Source organism: Amblyomma americanum, chromosome 3 (assembly GCF_052857255.1).
Source record: "Amblyomma americanum isolate KBUSLIRL-KWMA chromosome 3, ASM5285725v1, whole genome shotgun sequence".
Classification (NCBI taxonomy): domain Eukaryota; kingdom Metazoa; phylum Arthropoda; class Arachnida; order Ixodida; family Ixodidae; genus Amblyomma; species Amblyomma americanum.
In genome coordinates, this window is record NC_135499.1 from 158,956,329 (window position 1) to 158,981,054 (window position 24,726).

A 24,726-nucleotide genomic window follows, 5' to 3' on the forward strand; every position below is an offset into this window, starting at 1 on the left:
TAAAACTATGGATGGGCAAGTGCTGTGTCATCGTTTTGTGGCTTGCACTATTATTCCTGCGCTCATACCACCTTCATTGGCACAATGCAACCATTGTCCCCACTTTGATTTACTTCCAGTTTAACTTTCCATACAAAGTTATAATTGCCATTAATTGGACTTTTTCTTCACAAGCACTGAGAGTGTACAAGTTCTTCACACATATCTGAAGAACGCAAAAAGAGCATGCCAGAACAACATGTTCTCCGGAGGACAAGAGAAAAACAAAATAGATGTTCGCCCTCACCTCCAATTCCTGCACGTGCTGAAAAATAAATGCAAAACAAATATATCAGTGGCTTTTGTAAAAGAGCATCCGGGCCAAAAAAGAATGAGGGAAATAAATACTCACCACCATGCTCTGGAGTCCAGAGGCCACCGTCTGCAAACCACCAGAATTGTTTTCATAACATGACTTGGATCAGAATTGAAAGTTATTAATGGAAAGCAAACACATAGCATGCAAGTTCATCATGTACACTGAAGTTTCCATTTTGGAGCTCATTCCTAGATATACATTTGTATAACACAGTGCCATAAATATTTTTGGGCACTTCTGGAGTATGTGTTAAAGAATCCTTTAAAAAATTTTATTAGGTTCTGGAAATTGTACTTTTCATACTGTGCTACTGCGTGACAAACAAACAAATGGCAACTTAAAAGCCTGCAGGAGTGTATGTAAAACTGTTCCAACAAAGTATAGGTTGCACACCTTACTGTGACCTTACATAGGGCTTGCTTTATAAATATTGCTTTGCAGACAAGACAGTCTTCAAGAAATATTGCAGTCATTCCTTTCACTAGTTTGTTGATGCATTGCACTACTATAACGTAGCAATAAACTTTTAAACACTCCCTCTTTTGGCTTTCTTTTTATGGGGAAAGGAAATGGCACAATATCTGTCTCACATCTCCAGGACACCTGAACCACACCATAAGGGAAGGGATAAACGAGGGACTTAAAGAAGAAAGGAAAAAAAGAGGTGCCGTAGTGAAGGGGCTTAGGGCTCGGTTGGACCACCTGGGGATCTTTAACATGCACGCGACATCGCACAGCCTCCATCGAAACGTGGCCGCCGCGGTAGGGTTCGAACCCGGTTACTCCGGATCAGTAGCCGAGCGCCCTAACCACTGAGCCACTACGGCGGGTAAACACTTCCTCTTGTAACACAAGTTTCGTAAGCACAGTATTACCACGAATTCAAACATTCCTTGTTTCCAAAAATGGGCCTCTCAATATAGGGAAGGGCTGGTGCAGACAACATCCTGATTGACGTGCCATGTAAACATAGTAAAGCGCTAATGCAGCACTTTTTAAATGAATAGAAATAGTTCAGTATTCACAAAGGAATTGACTATCCAAGTAGCAGTTGTTGTCAGCAAGGTGCTTTTATCCTTTCAGTCAATATTGTTAGAAGGCTATCACTCCTCAGCTACTTCAAACAGTGCCCTTATATAAAATCTTTGAAAACAGCTTGTAAACGCATGTGTTCGGATCCAGAGGACAGATATTCCATTCCAACTGGAGTTACAAGAAGGCCTGTGCTTGCAGTACCACAAGCACTTTTCATTTCTAACAACAAAGTGGCCACAGAAAGCATCCAGCATGATTGTCAGTGGTATGTGGAAAGGGGCACCTAGAAGTCACTGCCACATGACATGAGTCCAGTCCAGGATCAGGTTTGACACCATTCAAAATGTTTTTGAGGAGTCTAACTGATGATATAAGAGAAACGTGCAGTGCCATCGCACTGCATTACATGGGGTGCTAAGAATCATGGCTTAGCTTTCTTTCTGAAGCATGGTCACGAAAAGTGAGAGGGATACTTAATTTAACCTCAGTTTGGTGGCATGATTCAGTTCAGAATGTTGCTGAGCAGCAAGCCAAAAGTCATGACAAGCAAAGTGATAGCAGTGAGATCACTTAATGGCTGCAGACCTAGTGCAAGTGTTCTGCTTGTTGCCACTGCTCGCTGTTATTTTCTGTTTTTTAACAATATGTTGGATCCAAACTATCATATGCAGCTCTTTAGAATTTTGCAATTTGAGGAATGGCTAGCTGGCACAGAAGGTGTTCTAAAAATGATCAATACTGAATTGGTAAATGGCAGAGACTTGTATAACAAAGATTACTGCCACTGACGCAGAAAATAAAGTGCGTGCTTATAATAAGCACGCAGTTTCCTCAGTATTTGCTAGTCATACTTATGATAAAGAAGCCCAGACAGTTTGAAGCATCAAAATACGATCACTTTCTCTGAGCTTGCACGGTGTGCATCTCCATTCAAGACTTCCTCTCATGTTATGAAGTGTTTACTTTTTCACTGTGAACAGAAATTGCTCTTACCCTCCCAACAAGGCCGGACATTAATCTTCATATCAGTGATAACTTGGACCAACGACTCCTGAAAAAAAAAATAAGAAGATAGGTAGAACTATAAAACCTATACTATGCCATCAAATGACATGCAACTTATAGTGATGCACAACGTACTGCTACAGTAGCTTGCCTACATGGTCAAGGATGCTGATCCTTTGCTCATAATTTCGTGGATAACCAGAACAGCTAGTACTAGCTTTCGAGCGCATTCATAAAAGCCTTTAATGAAACACAGAAAACAATAAAGAAGATTATTTTATATTTTGAAAGAGTTGCTTTCCACCTGTACCTTTATATGTCTGTGCCAGTGATGGGAAAGTGCATCCATGCAAATGAGCCAATTTGAAGCTATGGGAATGGGAATGGAGTGGTGCTTCTTTGTGAAGGAACTAAAACTAGGTAAGTGGCAGAGCTGAGACAGGAGTGACAAAAAGCCTAATTAAGCTAATTTATAAGGGGCAGCTCACTGATAAATCGTAAGCCAGAAAATGAAAAAATGCAGAGTATATTTTAACAATGTCATGACAGCAACTAATTTGAGACCCTTGTCTATGCAGTATAGTCACGCTCACTGAATTAGGTATTTAGGCCTATGAATGAATGGAATTAAGCAATGAACATTTTATAATAAAAACAAATTAAATCAAGCACTCCAAGCCATTGGCAGGATGAATAAGAATAATCAAATAAATATTCTGCTTTCCTAGCTGATACCAAGTCCTAGAAGACAGTAAGGAGCACTTGCTTACAAACTTGTATGCTGTGTCCTGCATGAGTTACGCATGTTCAGAAATGATAACGTCTAACTTAGCTAACAAGCATCTGTTGGTGCTGGCCTACATGAATGAGACCAAGGTTGAAAAGCTATCAGACTAAGACAAAGCCAACCTAATGCATGTCACACTTGACAGAGCACGAAAAAAGGTTAAAATCAGTAGCAACTCAAAGCGGTCTGTCACTCTCGTCACGCTGGCACACAACAGCAGACGCTCTCATTAAATGTTGGAATCTTTTTCTGTACTCCTACATATTTATTTAAGACAGTGCTAAAAACCACTGGCAAAATCTAAAGCTGACGTTTATGGTGCATTTAAAAGGAAACATCTTACTAAAGGCAACTACAGAGGCTGGAGTGACCAAGACAACAACAACAAAAGCAAAGTATGAAATAGTGACATGCAAAATCACGCAAATCATTCCACAACCACGAGCCAAGCAGCCCTTTTCCTGGCACAGCTTCTTAGTTACATGATTTACACCAATATGGCAACTGCAAATGTCACATATTCTTGCAGTAAATGCTTATACAGGGTGTTTCACCTAAGACTTTACACAATTTTTAAAAATAGGCTTTTTGAGTTAGAAGAGCGATTTTCAGCATTACATTGTCAGCAGTGTAATAATCATATTACAGCTAAGACATGCTAACTAACAGGCTGATTAGCTAATATTGAATAGTTAACTTTTCATCTATTACTGTTAGGCTCCTTGATTACTGAGAAGCATGTAGCCCACTGTAAGTAATATTCATATCAGTTATAAAAATTTCAAAAACACGATTGCCCTCAGTGCTCTGGCCCTACAAATTTTGGCTACATCGTACCAAAATACATGTGCTTTCGAGAAGCCTGCAGGCAAAGCAACCTCTCTAGTGCACGTAACTAGTCGAAATAGCCAAAATTTGCTGGACCATAGCACCGAGGGTAACTGCGTTTTTTAAATTCTAAAAACTGATATGGATATTAATTACAGTGGGCTACACGCATCTCAATAATTATGGAGCCTAACCATAACAGTTAAAAAACTAACTATTCAATATTTTTAACCATCCTCCTAGTTAGCACGTCTTTGTTGTATTCTGATAAAGTACACCACTGAGAGTGCTATGATGAAAAAAGTGCTCTTCTAACTAAAAAACCCTATTTTTAAAAATTGCACAAAGTCTTAGGTGAAACACCGTGTATAGCAACCACAGGCAACTAAAGGTCCCAGGTTTACCTCAAAGGCAGCAGCAGAGTCAAGAAATAATGTGGGCCCTGCAAAATGCCCTGAGAAAAAAAAAACAATTCACAACAATTAACAATCAGATGACATGGGCATTGTCTAAATGCTACTAGAACAGGCGTAAACTAGCCTTGGTATCACAGATGCATTGGTATCGTCAACTCAAAAATGCAACAAGAATGTAAATCTGCAGACATACAGTTCTCTTCTCGTAGTACACAGTGACCTTTCAGGACCCTGGGACGATTTGGCTTGGTTTCCAGAGGGCTCAGCAAGCTGCGTAGCTAATTAAAAAGACACAGGCTCACAACTTGCCCTATGGCCTGCACAAGCAAAAATTGAGAGGTTAAGAACAAGCACATAGGCTCACAACTTGCCCCATGGCCTGCACAAGCAAACATTGAGAGGTTAAGAACAAGCACATAGTATTTAAGGCAGACTATTGCAACATATACAGGAAGCCAGGTTACACTTTGCAGGGGAGTTTTCTTGTGGTTTAGTGGTCCTATGATGAACAGTCACAAAAGCATCAAGGTATACGCAGAGATACTGTCAACAATACGAAAAATTTAACACCCATTTCTGTGCTGTGCAAATGCTGTGAACAAATAGACTGAAAATGACAATTTCATTGACAGCCTGTTTTGGAAATTTCCTTCGAATAAGTTGCTTCAAAATAGCTTTTGCCCAAAACTACACAGCACTGTTTTCATTCACAGGGTTGTTATAATGAAAGCGCTCATAGCCCACTAATTTACTACAGATTCAAGCTATTCAGAACAAAGGCTAACAGCCACATTAAAGGCTGTTGCCTGTAAAGCACAGAGGTGTTCAGCATGGTTTGCTTTGATCAGCTGCTGAACATGGTCAGAGGACATGTGTTGTGTGGTACCTTGTCTGCAGTAAGCTCAGCCTCAGGTGCGCTCTGCACCAGGCCCTGGTCCAGGGCCCAGGTACCACACATAGAACCCGCAGCAGCAGACAGGCTCAATGACACTGGTGTTCCAGGCTGTGCAGTCTTTGTGACAAAAGTAAGAGCCACCTACATGAAAATGAATGCTCACATTTAGTAATGAGCACACTGCAGCTTTTTGCAAAAATGAAGAACTGAATTATTCAAGTACTACCTTGATCACTGCAACCTAGAGTGATGACAAAGGCATGAAAAGTAGCAACAAATGTTAACTGAATATGGAACAAAAAAAAAAGTCGGAAAGCGAAATTCCAGCGGAGAATAAGAAAAAACAAGGGATTAGGCTTACACTCTCAAATACTATAGAACCCTTTTATCGTAAAACTGTCGGGACAAAGCAAAAATGCTCACTATATTGGCAGTTTTACATTAGGCAGAGTTACTTGAGAAACAGCATATCATTAGACAAGGGCCCTTCAAGACGTCATAAGAATGACTCCCAATTTTTTTTGGCTTTCCACAAATTTCCAGGCTTTCAATGCGTCTGCTAAAGTAATTTAAATCAGTAGTACTAGCGACCTCCTCACACACTGAGAACATAACTGCGAGCTTGGCTAGGATTCAAACCCAGCACCTCCTGCACACAACATGAATGCTCCAACACTAGGACATTGTTAGACGGCTAATGCTTAACCCGTTCACTGCATTGTAGGTCACTAGTCGGACACGTTATTTATTAATGCTCTGCGGTCACAAATATGAGGTCACATAATGAAGCTATGCACCAAACTTTATTATGAGGTCTAAGAAGGACGAACTGACAATAAAATCTGTCCTACGGCTTAATCATGTGATCCGGTATTCGTAACCGCACTGCATGAATAAATGATGCGATACACCGGTGACCCTCGACACAGTGAACGTGTTTAGGCTACCAAACACTTCAGAAGGCTGCACTTCTGGCATAAACAGCATTGGTAAGGCCATTGATACTTGCTCCAGAGAGAGTTTTAGAGGGTAAGTGCTTGTGATAATAGAAAATTTCAGTAAAAGAATGCAGTTAGAAAAATGTAATCACGATGAAGGCTCAACTATTAGGAGTTTCACTTCATGTGGAGTTATAAAAAGGTTTAGGTGCATTATAGAAAGTGCTTCTCTGCCCAGTCTTCTGTACAGGTTGTTTGCTTTATCATAGTGACATGTCAAAAAAGCTCACGGATGTATGAGCAGGCCATCAACGCCATGTAACCCATATGGCAGCATTTTTTTCCCGAAGATAATCTTGAAAGCTGAAATAATCTATGGTTCGTTCAAACATATAACCTAATATTTCTGACTATGAGCAGACAGCAGCCAGACATGCACGTAATCTTGCAAACATTGCCTTTCAAAATAGTGCCATAATTTTTCTCTAAGATTCCACTGAACATATCAGAATAATATCAGAAATATAATAAATCATTTCTAAATCTGTAAGCATTTGCATTTCAAACCTCATTTGAGCCACATGGCTCAATGTCCAGGGGAACCGAGTCAGCAATTATTTCTCCATTGGGATGTGCATAGTACAGCAGCAGATGCGCAGTGGTTGACAGGCCCCAGCTAGAGTTCACTGTTAAGTTGAACTCTGACACAGAGTACCCAGAGACTCTCATGCTGCTTGATGAAGAGTCGAGGGGAATTCGGTCAGTCACATCGTCCCAAGAACGTCTTGGTGACAAAGTCCCTTTGTCCACAATGTGATGTCCAGAAAGAACCTTGCAGAGCACAATGCAAAAGAGAGAATAGTGCAAAAAATAGGAATTAAGTGAGGGTGTACTTGCTAACAGACACAAAAAGCAACAAAAAGTTTTGTAAATAATACTGATATCAAATGGCATAATACAAGCCCACATTAAAAATAATTTGATCAAACAGCACTAAATATATGTTGATATTGGATCACTGCATCCAGTGACTACATGATGTGACATGTGAATGATACGAATTCAAAGTTCATATCACACCACATGTGCACCGTAGCCTGTTGGCTGCAGGGTGGCAAAATATGATCTATCAATGCCAAGAGCACCCCTCACCTGATAATGAAAGGAGACTCCCTGAGGATGGTTTCTAAGCTTCGTGTGGTAGAATGAAATGGGAGTATTTTTTCCACAAAGAAGCTTGTTTGAAGGAACAGATATGTGCACATAGCGTCCTGACATAGAGGTCCATGCTCGAAGATGAATTCGTGAGACAGGATCGTTCCATAAGCCACCATCAGCTGTGGCCTAAATGCAACAACAAAAATATAATCTGAACATGGCCAGAAAGTTCTGAAGTTTACTTTGGAACATAATGCAATTAATGCTATAGTTTTTCACTGCACTAAAAAAAGCAATTATAGATAATAGATAATAGGACAACAGGGGTACGTAGAAAAGATTGAAAAGCAGACAAGGCTGATGCTGGTATCTGCTTAAATGTTTCTTAGTTTCTTGTGCCTTTCCACAATATGCTGGGCACCATATGATACTAGAAACAAACAGACCAGGATGCAACATTTAGCATATAACTAAGGGCATATTACATTTATCAGTGCTTGTTCCATACAGAAAAAATTACAATTTCTTTCTTCATATATCCCTGCTTTTTATTTTTTGCAAAGCATACTGCACGATACATTTCATGCCGCAAAGGACAACAAAAAGCATACTACACGACACAGTTCATGCCGCAAAGGACAATAACAATTTTTTTCTTTCATTTTTATGTCTAGCAATCACATATTAACAGGAATGAGAGCAGAAATTTCTTTGGTCATTTTTGTTTTGCTGTCCCTAGGGATCACTCCTAAATGCTACTGCACTTAATACAGCCATCCAGTGATAGTGTCACAAGAAAATCTATCAACGAAGCAGAGTTTTGCTGCTTTTCTTGTTCTTTAGATACCTATCAAATTTGAATAAGATTCAAGAGGTGTGTACCTTATTGTGGCATGAAATCGATGTATGCATAGTCTCTGGATTAAGCAATGTTGTCATTAGTTGTCTCCAAGTGCTAGAATATACAACCTGAGCATGACATACCGCCTTTTAAGGGTATACTGTCAATAAGCCTAACCCTTACATTCTTATCGTTAGTGCATCATATACGATCACATCTAATGTACTGATACTCACTGTAAGTGAAAGGCTGTTCAAGGTGCCACGCAATGCAGGAACAGAGAAGCGGGCACGCCCATAAGTGTCAGTCTCATAATCTTTGCATCCCGTAGCAACATCGTTGGTGGATGACATACGCTGGCACTGCGGTTTTCTACGTGCACTGCACCGGACAGTTGGAAGTGAGGATGCTGAAAAGCAGATGCGGAACCGCTTTTCAGAGGCAGCTGTGCCATCTGGGTTTTTTGCCTGAATCTGCAATAGTAAAAAACAGTAGCTGAAAAATCAAGTTCCATTGTGCTGCAACAGAAAGGCTTTTGAATCAACAATTGTGGTAAGTGAATTAAGGATGCACAAGGGTAATTAACGAGCATGTGATGGCAAAGATGAAAACAGACAATGCAGTTCTCGATTTTCAGCCTTTGCATAAAAAGAAAAATTGCACCATTTTGAACACACAGCCTTTTTATGTTATAACTGCAAGGATGAGCACATGAATTCAAGGCAAAGTTGCATCATGTGCAAGCGCAGTTTTTTACAGGTCTTAAGTGTCACTCAACAAAGAATTAGAGTATAAAACCCATGACATTATGCCTTCTTACCTTCTCCCCTGTCCCTTTCTTTTCCACCAGCTGCAACTCAGGTGCTTAAGGTAGCAGACAGCAGTTGCCATGGCCAGCACCCATCGTTTCCTTCCATTTTTATTTTTAATGTTAGTAAACCACTACTACTTCTACCACTGAACAGACCTTATCTCAATGATTGAGTCATCTTAAACATGCCCTGTCACATGAAACAACCATACAGCATGCTTACATAGTTGATAAGATCCTATATACCACTCTTGGCAATTGTGGCTGAACCACGGAAAGCATAATAATATGCAGGTGTAAATTTCAAAGTTAAGAACTGATACCCTAAAGCAAGTAAATGACTTTGTGAACTGTTCTTTTAATAAAAAAAAAGTGTTGTAGCGTACTTGCTGGTACCAGCTCACTCAACAGTGACTAGCTCCTTCCATTAATGACAGAAGAATAGTGAACATCAGTGACATCTATGTAAGTTAACTGGCATCTGAATTTCATTGCAATATTAAGAAAATGTAACACTCATTGCACAGTTTAATTCAATGTGGAGGAAATTCCGAGTGCATGTAGAGCCTGATTACAACATATTTTTCAAGAAATCTCGTGAAGAAAGCAATCTCACCAGTCCTCTGTAGACCAGGCCTGGCTTGAAACTGGGCACCGAGCGTTTCGTTACAAATTCCAGGGTGAATGGTGACCAGACAAACTCTTTTGTAGTGTTGATGCGTACTGTTTCTCCTAGAAAAAAGAAAAAAGAGTGACAAGTTATCAGAGAGGGCTTTGAACATCATACACAAATGACCCAGAACAGCCATCCACTTATGCAAGTAAACATCAATGCATTTACACTTTTGGAGCTCAAGCCTGCATTTTAAGATGAAGTGAACTTTACATGTCAAAGGTCCTAAATTATCTGTCATTCATATTCGGCATGCACACATGGTTAGCATTTGTTGTTAAATTTAAAAGTATACCACAAATTCACACACTTAATTACCCCCTCTGTTTACTGATATACCAACCAGTGTAACCATCAATGAATATCCACAGTGATACTCAGTAGTACTTCCTTCATTCATTCTCTCTTCAAGCACCACAAATAATTGATAATGTGATAATGACTATGGAAGTTTCCAGGCATTTTGGCAAAAATAAATTAAGAGGCAACATATTCCTAGCAGAAAAAAATTGCAGGGATGTTACATATCTGTGATCAGCAGGCAGTTATTGCCATTGATTTTCACAGTGTCTGTGCTTATTGGACATTACAAGGAAGCAATTGCTGATAAAATCAAGCTGTGCTAATCTAATAAGCTGCACTCACCAGTAGCACTATCTGTAACTTCGGCTGTTAGAAGGAGGGGACGACGATTGATATCTCTATTGGCGAAGAGTAGATGACTCCCATTGACCTCAAACTCATGGCAACCTCTGATCTACACTTAACAGGAAAGAGAGCATATAAAATGTAATTGCAAAAGTTTCAAGGCATTGCACTTGTCCCTCTAAGCTGAAAAGTTTGTACAAACTGGTGGAAACTTTACACCATGTGAATATATAATATTAGATAACTAATAACCACTGAATTAGGACTAGCTTTCTTGACAAATTTTCAAGCAGCTACGCTACAACAGCAGGCAATGCTACATTTACAAAAATTGCATTAGCATCTGCTGTTTGCATGGTATTTAATTTGATCTACCAATGCCATTAAATTTATTTCAAGAATTTGTCAAAATGGGCCATAGACTCAGGAAAAAGTCAACATAAGGTTGAATATGCCTGGAGGGAAGGTGGTTACACTTTCTTATAAAGCTCCCTCAGCACTGACTTCAAATGTAGCAAACAAATTATTTGTATTCATAAAAAGACTTGTATTGCAAGACTTTATGGTTACTGAGAACAGATACGGTTATGTATGCTCACATTTCATGCCAAGTTTAGCATTTTACATCTTCACTCCTGTCAAACATATCCTTGCAAAGCACAGTAACAGTAAAAGATAAAATGAATGAAAAATGCCTTGTAAGCATTAAATGCATGACAAGGAAACACCTACCGGTGTGTCGATATCAATGCTTGGAAGAACTTTTGTCAGCTCAGAAGTCCAGGGGAAGCGTTTATATGTGAGCTGAGCTCTGAGCTGACCTCGTACAGGTTTATCATAGAGGTAGCTGAAGAAAACAATGCAAATATCATCGAAAGTGAAATCTGCTGCAAGCGAGAACAGCAATAGGAAAAGAGCGGAGAAATGTACCTTGCACATATTTTCCATGTGGTACTAGATTCCTCAGGAAAAATGTACGGTGGTGCAGTAAGACGAACAGCAAATCGGGGCAATACTGTGGTAATGCAAGAGGTAAAACAATTTGACAGCTCTCGTTAGGCAAAATAAAGTGTGCAATAGTCATAAGCTATTTACAATTATGATTAAATTTACAGATTTGTGACTTACCATGCAAAAACAATGCCAAAAAGCAATAAAACACAATATAAAACACATAAATTATATTGGGACTTCAAAAAAAAAAAAGAAACAAGAAAAATGTGTCCCAGCCCACACCACTAAAATATAAAACACATATACATAATATTAGGTTTGAGCAACGTAAAAAGATATAAAAATAATAAGCCCCTGCCTGCAGTCGGAATATAAATTAAAGGGGCTCTAAGCGGCTCTAATAAAGTTACGGTATGCCTGTGATGTGGAAGGATGCTGCTTGACGGATACCCCCCAGCAAGAATTTTTTTGATGCGCATTGTTGAAGCTGAGTTATCTGTAGTCAAAATTTGAAGTTCAGCGTCTTCGCGCCTTTCCCTCTCCTCTCGTCACTTTTTGCACGCAGAAAGGTCGGCACTCTTCCGCCGGCCCCACTGCTGGGGGCAATGCTTGCCGACAAGCCGGAACTAATGCCACATATCGGCTGCGGCCATGGTAGCTGCCTGACATCTAAAAAAATCTAACCAACAGCCATCTCTAAACTGGTATACGGAGAAGCAGTGTGACGGAGGAGGGTGCGAGCATAAAAAAGTTCCTGAAAAGTGCTCGCCAACTTTCACGCGATTGTAGGTTCTCTGCTGCATGTAGAAGTGTATTATTTGTCTCAGGTGCTCATTGACAGCACACTGCAGTGATTAAGCGAGTTGGTGTGCACTCCTCGGAAGGTGCTTCAGAACTCCTTTAAATATCCATACACGTCTTTAAGTTTATGACAACTACTGGCCACGCATACGAGGAAGAAAGAGGACATACCATAGTCATCCACTTGAAATGCCTGGCAAGTCAGACGATCCAAGATCTGGCAGCAGATTGTCCATTGGCCCAACTGGGGCTCATGAGAGAGCTCCAGTTCCAGTTGGACAATACCTGTGGAGATTAGCACACATGTATATGCCCTTTCACCAACCAGTAACAAGAGAAAGTGCGTTTCTGACGCCATGCAGCCAGTTAAAAAACTTCATGCCAAACCTTGTAACATTTAATGTGAGGAGAACACAAGTGACAGCACATTATTTTCATGGCCATTTTCAGGCACATGGGACATCAAGGCTAAGTGATCTGACATGGTAGAAGAAAAACCAGCAGCATTATACAGATCATCTTTGCCCCATATTTGCCTACCCACAAAACAACAATGTTCCCAGCAACACACACCAAAAGATGTGCGAATATGAAATTGTCACTGCAAATGCATTCACGGTATTATGAAATAGTTTGATATAGCCCAAGTTGAATAAAATAAGCAAATAACTCAGAGATCGATTTAAAGCCACATAGTGAATGATCGCACACATACCTGTGGAGAAAGACACATTCCTCCACTGGGTGATTTTGAAGCGCATTGGGTTTTCAATCCAGACCTCACCTACCTAATGACATGAAAATAAATGCAAAAAAAAATGCAACTTATCAGTCTTCACTATTTGTACCAAATTTTTCTGGAAATGATGGTGACTGTGAACTGCTCACATGTTCTGCAAATGGAAGCCTTCTGAAGTCAACTGCGAGGATGCGAAATTGAACTGCAAACAAGGGGCTCAGTTTGTGAGAATGCTTGAATTTTGACTACACTCTGGCAAACAACAACTCACCTAACTGGCCTGGCCTGTAGACAGGTTTATCCGTCTGGATGATAAGTAGGAGTCTTTTATCACTTTCCTTGGTGACAGCAGGTACTGTTTTCTCAAAAGCGTAGCTGCCAAATTTCCCTGAGATTTCAAGCGTGGCATTCAAAGGCAGGCTTTCAGGCACAGACAGCACCATTACATCTGGTAAACCTGCAAGAAAATGCATCAGTGTGGTTTTTGAACCCTGGTCACCAGATGCACATCTCTGATATGTATCTGTTGGGCAAGTTGGTTTGAATATATTTTATAAAAAAGTGCCAATAATAAACAGCAAAAAGGAAAGAATGCATATGGAAACATGCCTTTGTGTGCATCCCACGTGTTCTTTCTTTTCTGTCATTTAAATGCCTTTTCGTGAAAAATTTAATAATCCTATATGTAGGTACAATATAAATGCAGCACTGGATTTTTTTCAATTTCCTTAAACTCATTAGCATACCACATTGTGCAATCAAAAGTTCTGCAATTCCAGATGGTAAGTTCACTTGAAAGAGTATTTTTATGAGGAAACAAAATATATGTAGCCGTGCCCTCTTCCAACTGAATGTCGCAAATTTGTGACATACAAACTGCAAGCCTCAGTTGACAAATGTCAAAGGTACAATTGCCCTAGTCGTACATGATCCTCAGAAAGCTACCAAGCAAGGAAAAAGTGTGGACCAATTGAAATAGTGACTGCCAATGCTTGAAAATAGACAAAAAAAGTATGTTATGATAAACATCTGTATTAGGCACAGGTGCTGCACTCTTTTGTAGCATAGCTACTACAAACTTATTTCTATTGCAATAATCTGGAACAATTATTTGCCTCTTGTTTAACGCGCAAACTCATAAATTCAGGTGCAATTTGAGTGGTGAAAGCAGCTCCACAAAATGACATATTCGAGCACAGATGCAAGCACTGCAGGCATTAGTAAAAGAACAACTGACATGCTGTTACTTTGTACTAACTTTTTCATTCAATAAAAAATTTTGTGAAAGATGCTGCTGAAGTGACAAGAGCAGCATAGCGATCACTGTCATGCTGCTCTTGAAAATTTTTGAGTCAGTTTTTTGTCCTCCTTAGGTATGCTTCTGATGCCAATTTCAAGAAATATGTATAAATAAAAAATTGAAGTGCTTGATTACTTACCACCAGCAGTTTTTATAGAAACATCAGACAATACAACATTAGGTGCTGCTTTGAGGCTCACTGTGGCATGGCCATCCCTAGGTGGGTTAACGACATGCAGTACCAACGTCTCATTTGTTCCAGGCATGAGAGACCAAGGTGCCGTCAACAGGAATGACCTACGGAGAAAAAAACTTTCACTGAGCTAACAAATTATGCACATTTATTTGTTGGTTATTAACAATATCATGGGGTCTGAATGCTGTGAAAAGTATATTGGCGTAAGAAAGCATTGCCTGCCTTCCTCTTCTTTTTATTTAAAAATGTGGGCTTGAAGTTGGTCATGAGTTTATCTGAGATATAGATACCTAAATGATCAAAACAATACTAATAGTAAATAACAGTAATAATAACATTAAAAAAACAACACACTGCAATTAAGGTACTTTGCAAGAGATTAATGATTCACAATACGACTTTTTGTGCTGTCAAACGTTTTGCATAAGCAAAATGCCTGTTAGTTTCATGGCTTTTGCTAAGCATTTGCACATTAAATCATCAGAGAGTACTTGCCACTTATTAGAGAGTACTTGCGATCAAGAACCCAGTTTGTTGTGAACGGCGCATAATCTCAGGCGGCGGAAGTCACATCCGGCATTATACAAGGGTCCGTTTTGGGCCCACTACTATTTTTGCTTTAAGTTAATGACATCACTGATGGAACTGAGTACCATATGAGGAAGTTTGCAGATGATTGCATGCTCTACAGGACAATCACTTCCGAAATAGACACCTACACGATTCAACAGGATCTGGACAAAATATCGTAATGGTGCGCAAAAGCTGTATGAAACTTCAACTTGAACAAAACAGTATATATGGTGTACACAAAAAAAAGAAACCCTCAAATTCAAACCTACACCCTAAATAATTCTTTGTTAAGTAGTGTATTTGAGTACAAGTATCTAGGTGTGTATTTTACCTCAGAATTAAATTGGCCTCGCCATGTCGAGTATACTGCAGCCAAGGCAGGCCGTGCATTGGGCTTTCTTCACCGCAACACACGAAATTTCCCATTAGCCTGTTCGAATTTGCTTTATAAGGCCAGTGTAAGATCAATCTTAGAATATGCCTGCACTGTTTGGGATCCGCCAACTTTACATGATAAACAAAAATTAGAGCATATACAGAACATGGCTGCACGCTTTGTCACTGGAAATTACGAATGGCAGTTCAGCACTACAAGAATAAAACAAGAATTAGATTGGGAACTGCTGGACGTTAGACAACAAAGATTACAATTAAAGTTATTTCATGGTGTATACAATTCATTGGTAAACATAGAAAGAGATAAATATATTAGGCATCCTTACTATGTCTCTGAACATACGGACCATCATTTAAAAATGTGCGAAATTTCTTGCCGTAAAAACTTATTTAAGACGTCATTTTCCCCCCAAACAATTCTAGAGTGGAACCAGTTGTCTTGCATCGTTGTCAGCGTTGTATTGAATGATGTATTCTTATAGATGTTGAGTTCAGTGTTGACTGTGGTTCTGAGTATTCCTTTTCTCGACGTTCATTGTTTTTGAGTGTTTTATGTATAATGAGTATTTTATAACCATGTGGCACGAGCTCACGTTTCCTTGGTCTGTGTTGTAACTTTGTATCCCCTCCCCACAACTGTAATGCCTGCGGGTGCTGTGGGTACTGTATAAATAAATGAAAAAACTGCTTTATACCTGCAAGTCGCATGAAGCAAAAAAATGCTCAGAGTCATAATGCATGTGAAGTGCAATTTGAGGCACAGAAATTCCTGCACAACTCAGGTTCCACAATATGAGAAGACCAGCAGCATAGTTAATTTTTAACTTTTAGATGCATGCAACTGCCCTAAATGCGTATATCGCGGAAAGACTTTAGGTTCTTTTAAAGAGCATTTGCAAACTGGCTCCTCACCTCATGTACTTTGTCAAGAGTTAATTTTACCTGGATGGTGGTGTAAATAAGACACCTTGTGTGATAGGCCACTGATATTAAACCCAAAGTACTTATTTTTCATTCTTAAGAGAAATGTTTCAGCTCCACCCCTTCTTAACCAAGCACATGGGAAGAAAGATTTCTTACCAAGCCTCTGGACAGAGCCAATCAAATGCGAATATCTTTAGAGTTCAGTTACTTCCAGCAAGCCAAAATGTATTTATAACACTTATGTTTATGTTTCTAAAGTTTTAGATAGCGTCCTAGTAGGTCCATTTAATAGCAGCAGTTAAAAAGAGAAATTTATTGCTACATTAAATACCCTCCTCCAAGGCATACAGATCATTTCTGCACTCAAAAAACGTAGCCCTGCCTATGCGCAGTGGCTCATGTAGCGCCAACAAAGGTCCCACACCACAGCATGGATAAGCTCAACCAAAAACACAAAAGGATTTTGACGCCGCTGGTAGGGTGGGACAAACATCCTCTAGATATGAAGATCCAAGAATCTTCAACAGGATGGATACGATATGGGCTTGCCCCTGCGGGCAGCACCACATAGAGCGAGCATTAGAGAGGTATTTCTGGCGCTGAGAAACTGCGTTTGTCTTCTGGGGAGGTTTTCCGGGGGATGTAGCAGTTGTGGTGTGGGGTAAAGATGGCCCTGATTTGAGTGCTAAGGAATCTGTGTTGCAAAGACTTTAATGTGCCAAGCAAATGGCGGAACAAGTTTTGCATTGAAGATACTGTGTGACCGTTTTTCGCATGCAACATACATGCTCACAGCTGTGCCTTAAATGCATGAATTGAATCTGAACTGCTTTTTGTCAAATCAAGAAAGGAAACTAGCCTTGCTGACTACCAACATTCCTACAGCTGCAAATTTTAAAATTTCATCTAATTTCAGGTTGTTCCAGCAGCAGCAGAGTTTTCCTTCATTCAGCCAGAGGTGTAGCAACTCTTATGGGCAATGCAGTCCTTTAACACTGCTAGTCGTGATGCTTCTCATGTCAAACCAGAATAGCCCAGTTAGCTCTTTTCTGTGACTGATAAATCAGCCAGGCTTATCACAGTGGATTCATCCTAAAATATGTTCCTATTTGTGCACTTAGCACACCATGTAAAAACTGCACTGTCCTCATATCAGAAGAGAGTTTTCAGAACAGCTTACCTCACTGCTTATGAGCACACTCAGTGCACAAGCTGTCAACCATTACAGGACTACCCTCACTTAATGGCAAAGTTTGATTAAATACACTTCTTTGCAGAAATGTTCATTTGGGGTGATATTCTGCGGGTGTCACCTTTCTAGACATGTATACTGCAGTCTGCATCGCTTGGATCAACCCCGTGGCTTCTAGGAGTTGAGCCAATCGGCGTGAACCGAAGTAGACATGTAAAAAATTCGACGCCCATAGAATATCACCCCTGGTGCCAATTTATCACAGATAGTCAGGTGCGACATTATTTTATGTTAATGCAAGTGTAGTGCAGCACTCACATCTCTCATTATTTTCGAGGTGGAATGTGCAATAAAAGAATTTCTTTGTGGCACTACACTTCAAGCAGCATTCATTATCCAGTTGTCGGAAATAGCTTCATAGCTTACACACTTTCACTCATCTGCCTGTGGTTGCACACATCAGCATGGCTCATGTACCATCGCAATCAAAAGTTTACGGAACACTGAGTGTGCAGGAGAAAATTTATTTCGGTGCAGTCATTCCATTCATTTGCTTGAAATGTGTCAAGGTATGAGGTGATGTGCATGCTCTCTCCACTGGTAACAATCAGAGATGCAAGAAAGAAAACTGTCTTCTTTCCTGTGCCCCTGTTTGTTAGCGCAGTTACAGTATACATTTTAGTTCGAGTCACCAACTAGCCTACGTGTCTGCGTTAAATAGAATAAGCTTTGTTGCGAGAACCCTTGCCCCATAAACTTTTGATCACGGTAGTACAAAGCTTGAACCACATGTGCAAAAGCTGAAGATTACAATGCAGAAAGTAGCACATGCTTCAGCAATTCAAGGGACAATTAACGGAAACTACATTCAATTTCTGTTCTCAGTAAAAATCACTTCTATGCCCCTTTCCGAGAGCGCTGATGTTTTTCCGGCGGTGAAAGAACTTTTTGCTGCTGATAAAAATGAATCCAAAAATGGAACATTATTTTCCCATTACTTGATTCAAACTTGTAAAATCAAGACTGAAAACAATTTTGAAGTGAACGCGGTGCAGCCCAAACTCTAGGATCCATGCTCCAAATAGTGTCCCGATGCACTGCGGCTCACTTGCAAAACTGGCCAGTAATGGCGATGCCTGTATTTCATTTTTTTGGCCTTTTCCAGCTTACAAAAGCTCCATTTTCAGTAAGAGTAGTGCCTTTGTTGTTATAATGTGGTAACATATGAAAACAGGCCAACTTCAATTTCGTTATCAGTGTCCCTTTAACAAAATGAACGGCCATTACAGACACAGTGATGTGTTGAGGCAGGGGCTAAAGTGGTAACAACATGAACATTTAGACATGAACCTCTGCACCTACAAGCACGCAATGTGAACGAAAATGACTACTGCACAAAAGGCCCAGCTCGTAACAACACAACGTAGTTTCTACCTTAAATTGTTCATTGTAACTTGCGCAGAGGCTTCACATTCTTTCATCATGATGTGTGTGAAACTTGACAATTCTAGATACACTACCGAGCAGCATGTTCCCCCAGGAGACCACAAATTGTAGTAGCAATATATCTGAGACAGTAAGTGGTGCATTGTTAAGCATCTCTTATGGACAAATTAAGACTATGCACACATCAAAAGAATGAATTTCAATAATTTCATTTGCAGACTTCATCCTTTTACACAGGAAAGGAATGAAGCTGGAGAGACCATTTACAAATACTGACACCTGACGAAAAACCTGTTCATGCAGAAAGTGGATTTGGGGCACCGAGCTGCTCACATGGCTAATGCATGTCTGTCAGCACTCGTGCACAGTTTAATTAAACTGATACAGCAGTAAAAGTAGTAAAAAATTCTGTGCTTTATTGGTCAGCGACAAGAGCACATATCAGCTTGTGCGTTGTCACATGAGACTGTATAAATGTCTCGGAAACAAATATTAAATATCACAGGTGATTTGTAAAGGCGAAAGGAATAACAGACAAAGAAAATATAGGCAAGCTCTGTTGCACCATAGCCCAGTAAAACGTCTTCGATGTGAACACTGCGTACAGTAAGCACAGCTGTGCTAAGAATAAAAAAAAGGTCAAGAAATAAATATTGCCCTGGCAGTGGTTAAGAGAGCATTTGCTGGCTCAAGGCATACGTTTGCAGTACTAGTGCATGTAAAACGAGAGTCTATATACTTGTAGTTCATGCTGCAGCCCGACAAGACAGACGATATGAGACATAAGCCAGCGAATTTTTTCATCCATCTTGCATTTCCTGTGCACCACCTTCCGCCATGCAGCTATGCTACTTTAATTACCCGTGCCAAAGCATGCGTAACACCAACTGTATATCTGGACCCAATCACCAACAACTAAAAAAGAAAGGTATAGTTCAAGGCACTGTGTGAGAATTACGAAGTGCTTTGCACTTGCTGCAATACTACCCTTTGCTCAAGTGTCCGATAGCGTTCTGCCATTGGGCCATAGACTGAAGCTGCATCGGCACTTGGCTTAGCTACCAAACAGAATGACTCAGGTTCACTGACAACATTATCAAATGACAGCTGAGCTTCAGCTTTTTTGCACACACCAAAGAGGGCTAGGTAGGCAGCACCAAGGCATGCTGCATTTGCAGAAGCTTTGCCTAACGTGTATACTGATGCCCCAAACACATCAGCCAAGACTTGGACAATGCCAGGATTTTTGGAGGCACCACCAGTTGCCAGCACCCTGCCACCAGTAGTGAAACCAAGTCGTTCGGCATGGACGCGTTTGGCAAGAAATTGTCCCTCTACCACAGCTCTTGCTTCGACTTCTTGGGAAAACTTTGCCACCCTCTCATTGCCTTTGTTGAACTTGAAGTCGCCAATAACAGGAGGAAGGATCTCCTTCAGGTCAAAGTACATGCCAATGTTTCCAAAGTTACCGCGAGGTGTACTGTCTATGAGTGACGCGAATATGTCCCAGGATCCTCCAGCACACTGGTCTCTCACTCTCTGCCGAGTCAAAGAACCATTTTTGTAGCACAACATGCCCATGAAGGCGTCACTCGAGACTGGATTCACCATAACATGACCTTCAAGAGCAGGCTTCGCTTCATCAAGCCACATCAACACAGTGTCGCTAGTGCCAAGGCTGACAAGAAGGTCACCGCCGCGGAGACGGAGGCCAGCCAACGACGCCGGGTTATCGCCCGTAAATGCAACGACTGAGCAGTCTGCCGAAAACCCGTAGCGGTCCACGAAGTACGGTGAGACTGCACCGATCACCTCATGAGACGCTACGGGCTCGCCTAACTTGGCTTCTAAATCAGGCGCGCAGGCATCGAGGCATGCACGTTCCCAACGGTGCGTGCGTATATTCAGTAGGTTCATGCCGGATGCATCACTAAAGTCAATCGGCGCGTAGCGACCTAGAAACAGCGTAGCTCCGAAACTGCTCACCAGGGAGATCCGCTCAGTATTTGCGTACGCGTCGCGTTTCGTCTGCCAGATTTTGGCAATCTGATTGCCCGTGAACCGCTCGAATCCTCTCGAGCCTGTGATGTCCGCAAGGTTCTGGGCGCCGCCGACGGCTGCTTCGAGGTTGCGGCACTGAGACTCTGTGCTTGAGTCCATCCAGACAGGGGAGTCGCGAACGCTGAATGCGCCCTGAAGCTGATCGTGAAGGAACTTGGACGCGTCCAGATCTCGAAGCATGTCGGCGGCGCCCTTCTTCCAGTAGACGCTCCCGTGCTGCTGACCACTCCCAGAGATGGCCGCTACGGATGACAAGTCAAGGCCCGCTACCTTGAGGCGCTCAAGCAACATGTCGAGCGCTTTCACCCACATGATTGCGGGCGCCGTGACTGTCAGGCTGTCGCGGTTCCTGTTAACGCCGTTCTGTGTGCGATATTCGGGGAGGTCATTATCAAACTGCACGGCTGCTTCGCACAACACTTGAAGCTTGTCATCGATCGCGAGGCCCTTCAGCTGCTGCGTACTGAAGTCCAAACCGAGGTAACTCTTGCGCGTGGCTTCCATTCCCTTGCAGGTAGTTGTCACAGGGATCCAACAAGCCAACGAAGCCTCGGTAGAAGTAGCACACAACGAACGGAGTCTTCTACGGTCCTTCTAGGGGACTGCGCATCTCGACTCGATATCAGTTTGCCTCCAACAACTTGGTCGTTGCACATGGGAAGATATGTGTGATACGGCGGACGTGGCTATGTGAACCGGAGAAGCTGATTACACGGGGCCCTAGGGGAAAAGTGGACGGCGCTGAAGAGACGAGGAAAATGAAACGAACAAAACGGAGCAAAAACTTGCAAGAACTACAGCGCCAGCGGGCAGCAGCGGTGAAAGCGGAGACCAAAACAGGCAACCAAAGAATCAACATAGGAAAACTACGCTCATCGCGCCCTGCCTAGAGGTACGAAACATGCACAGAAAAAGGCATTTTTCTCTCAACATTTTCATAGGAAAACTGGGCGAAGAAATGCACAGAAAAGTCGGGTAACAGCGCCGATGTCATGTGTTGGTTTGTATGGTTCGCACGTTTGCACCAAGCGCCTAGCGTTGCACACTTGCGCGCCGTTTTCGGACGGTTCGCCGGATCAGTCGATGCCCGCGAAATCAAACTGAGCGTTCGTAATGCGCGCTACTACTGAGAGACGTTCAGCATTTCCGTGCGATGGTTCCTCATGCGGAGTTCGTAACAAGCGCGGCCACCGTTATGTGAGCTAGCATGGCTGAACATTTTTTTTTTCTTTGACAGGCAAACCGTACGTAATATCACCTTAGTAATTACATAATTCTTTTATTATTTTTTGCACACTTTAAGACACCCAAGAAAAAATCACACTCAGTAGAAATGAAGCTCATGCATATGTAGGTATCATCCAACTTACACATTTGGGAGCAACCATCCTTAAAAAAGTAAAAAGGACCAAACAGTTTTGGTTGTAAACCTTAGTACTCACGGCCTGTTGACACCTTCAACGGTACCCAGTCCGAAAGTGCACAAGCTGATGACCAAATGCATCAAACATCGGGACATCGTGAGTCCGCGCCGCACAACGACAGGTCGATGCACCGGATTAATAGAAAACGAGTTCTCCTGGACAGTACAGGCGGGCCGCAGGTCCCTATCGGGGCGTGCGCCAAGCCAGCCGGTCGGACGGATCTCCGTGGTTGCGGTGAAAAGCGAGAAAGAAAAGAGACGATAGGCGAGAAGCGCCAAAGGCGGCGCGGCCACCCGCGCGTACGGTACGCAGCCAGGGCAGGGGAGGAGGCATATCCTCGGGGGGCCATCTGCCTTATCTCAGATGTGTCAAATGTCGAGCTGCCGCAGACGCAAGGCCTCTCTATCTGGCACAAAGGAGTGCACATTTCTTTTACAAGAAATCTGTCGCAAGGAAGAGCTCTGCTAGGCGTTGGTCATGGAAAAAAATTAACCCCGAGCGGAAGGAAAGGCAGAAGCTTAATGCTACACTTTCTTTAGACGATACATTTCAGATACTCAACTGCAATCGACAGCATGCTAAGCACCAACGAACTTGGCAATTTTTCTGGGTGCCTAAATGTACGCGGCGCGTTCAATAAATGAATTAATAAAAATATTACCGACTACCTCGTCAGCATAGGCAAACCAGTAGGCACAAATGAAAGTTTTGTAAAAGTATAAAATTTAAACAAAAATGGAGGTTGAACAAGGTGAACATTATGCATATGGCAAGTTGTGCATACAACGGTTGTCTAATTGGCGAATGTGACACTCATACCAAAAAGTTGTGTCGGTTTCCTGCCATAGCAAAGACAACTTAGTTTCATCTGAACAAAATTTCTTGCTTGTATAGTGTATAGTACCTGGAACAGAAAAATAAGCCTTGAAGCATGGCAGAAATTTTATACATTACCTTGTACTAAGGTTAAAATGTTGCACCAAATAACCCTCTGGCGACTACTGTGCCAATTCTTGTTTATGAACTTCCTTTTTGGCATTTTGTTTGTCCAGGTGCATGGTGTCAAATGTGCCACGTTCCCATTTCATAATCCTGCTTCCCGATTTGTCTCCCACTTCCGTGGTACACGGTTCGCTGGCATTTGTCTTGTCAACAAGCTCTTGTTCCTTGTGTCGCATGTCGCCAACCTATATGAGCTGCTTTGCGGCAGTGTGGAAAACACCAGTCCAGGCTGTTTGATCAAGCAATCCTTGAAGCAAAGCTCATGATGTATGCTACCTTCTGCAACACCACAACCATGCACCACAATTCAACATTCTTGGTCAGCAAAAACCTTCCTGTACTAGATGGACGTACAGTCGTGGACAAAAGTTTGTCGGATGCGGATTAAACTTTATTGTGGCGTGGTTAGGCGCAGCAAGTCTTGAAATGCACAGAATCGTGAGGAGACATGCGTGCTTCATTTGCTAGAAGAATACCATCTGATTGGGTAGCGATGCAACACAAAAATAATTTTTTTCTGCAAATCCGCATCCTGCAAACTTTTATCCACGACTGTGCATCCACTTGAACATTTGGTCACCTTTCCATATAATTGTGCATTGTGCTGCATCCATGTTTGTGTACGCAACCTAAACATTATCAAATCATTGCAGAAAAGTTGCAATATTCACAAAAGCAAGCGCAGTAAAATTTGCTGATATCTAGAAAATCTTGCACTGAAACATATCAAGCCTGGCATGCAAAGTGATTGCAGAAAATCATTTTTATAATGAATGCCTCCATGTCTTATGGTAGCTCCGGCACGGCCGCTTGATGCAAAGCGAGGTGCGGTGCTTATCAACCAGCCGTGCTCTGGTGTGGCTTCGGTGGGTACATGTTTTCATTTGCTTGTTTTGCAAGCAAGAGTGCTGTAAAGTACCTAAAATGTGCTAAACTGTTTGAATATTGACTTATTGTGGTAGGCATGAATCAAAAGAAGTATAAGACCTTGAAAGAAATGTCGAGTCACACATGCGGACATGCGAGGTCATGACAAAAATTGCACAATTCATAACAGGGAAAAGCATGATTTTTTTCTATGGAATCTTAGCATGCTCCTTGCAAAAATCTGAAAATTTGAGAATTTTGCTTTCACTAGATAGCAATTAGCACCTGAAGGGGATATAGAATGTACCTCGAATATGTGCTTGAGGCATTTCTAAATATTATGGGCGCAACAAAGTTGACATTAACATTGCAGATGCAGCCATGTAAAAAAGCCTATCATAGGTATTGGTGTTAACAGCCTTGACATCATTTCAGATGAGAGGGAGGGTAGTAAATGG

General features: G+C 41.5%; 2 protein-coding genes across 3 annotated transcripts in view; both read right to left on the reverse strand.

Annotated features, from left to right (window-relative positions):
- The window catches only part of LOC144125288 (pregnancy zone protein-like), a 57,679-nt gene extending 34,946 nt beyond the window's left edge, over window positions 1-22,733 (reverse strand). The window contains exons 1-19 of one of the 2 annotated variants that reach the window (XM_077658538.1): window positions 22,418-22,629; window positions 14,327-14,484; window positions 13,159-13,344; window positions 13,037-13,089; window positions 12,864-12,936; window positions 12,320-12,433; window positions 11,324-11,408; window positions 11,126-11,240; window positions 10,391-10,502; window positions 9,689-9,804; window positions 8,498-8,734; window positions 7,415-7,606; window positions 6,830-7,093; window positions 5,316-5,465; window positions 4,623-4,707; window positions 4,418-4,467; window positions 2,387-2,444; window positions 392-421; window positions 287-304 (exon numbers count right to left, since the gene is read on the reverse strand). In XM_077658538.1, coding sequence (XP_077514664.1) covers window positions 287-304; window positions 392-421; window positions 2,387-2,444; window positions 4,418-4,467; window positions 4,623-4,707; window positions 5,316-5,465; window positions 6,830-7,093; window positions 7,415-7,606; window positions 8,498-8,734; window positions 9,689-9,804; window positions 10,391-10,502; window positions 11,126-11,240; window positions 11,324-11,408; window positions 12,320-12,433; window positions 12,864-12,936; window positions 13,037-13,089; window positions 13,159-13,344; window positions 14,327-14,484; window positions 22,418-22,494 — 2,173 coding nt within the window. In that variant the 5' untranslated portion in view covers window positions 22,495-22,629. Of the gene's footprint in view, window positions 1-286; window positions 305-387; window positions 422-2,386; window positions 2,445-4,417; window positions 4,468-4,622; window positions 4,708-5,315; window positions 5,466-6,829; window positions 7,094-7,414; window positions 7,607-8,497; window positions 8,735-9,688; window positions 9,805-10,390; window positions 10,503-11,125; window positions 11,241-11,323; window positions 11,409-12,319; window positions 12,434-12,863; window positions 12,937-13,036; window positions 13,090-13,158; window positions 13,345-14,326; window positions 14,485-22,417 lie in introns of both variants that reach the window. The other variant, XM_077658539.1, reaches the window with a different exon arrangement.
- On the reverse strand, window positions 15,902-21,765 carry LOC144125289 (xylulose kinase). Its single transcript, XM_077658541.1, has one exon. It carries the CDS (start codon window positions 21,477-21,479, stop codon window positions 19,869-19,871), a length of 1,611 nt encoding a protein of 536 aa, XP_077514667.1. The 5' UTR covers window positions 21,480-21,765; the 3' UTR covers window positions 15,902-19,868.
- Window positions 22,734-24,726: the final 1,993 nt, after the last annotated feature.

What these genes read in the sequence shown, in the direction of transcription:
- LOC144125289 (XM_077658541.1), bottom strand. Translation starts at nt 21,479, where the DNA reads ATGGAAGCCACGCGCAAGAGTTACCTCGGTTTGGACTTCAGTACGCAG.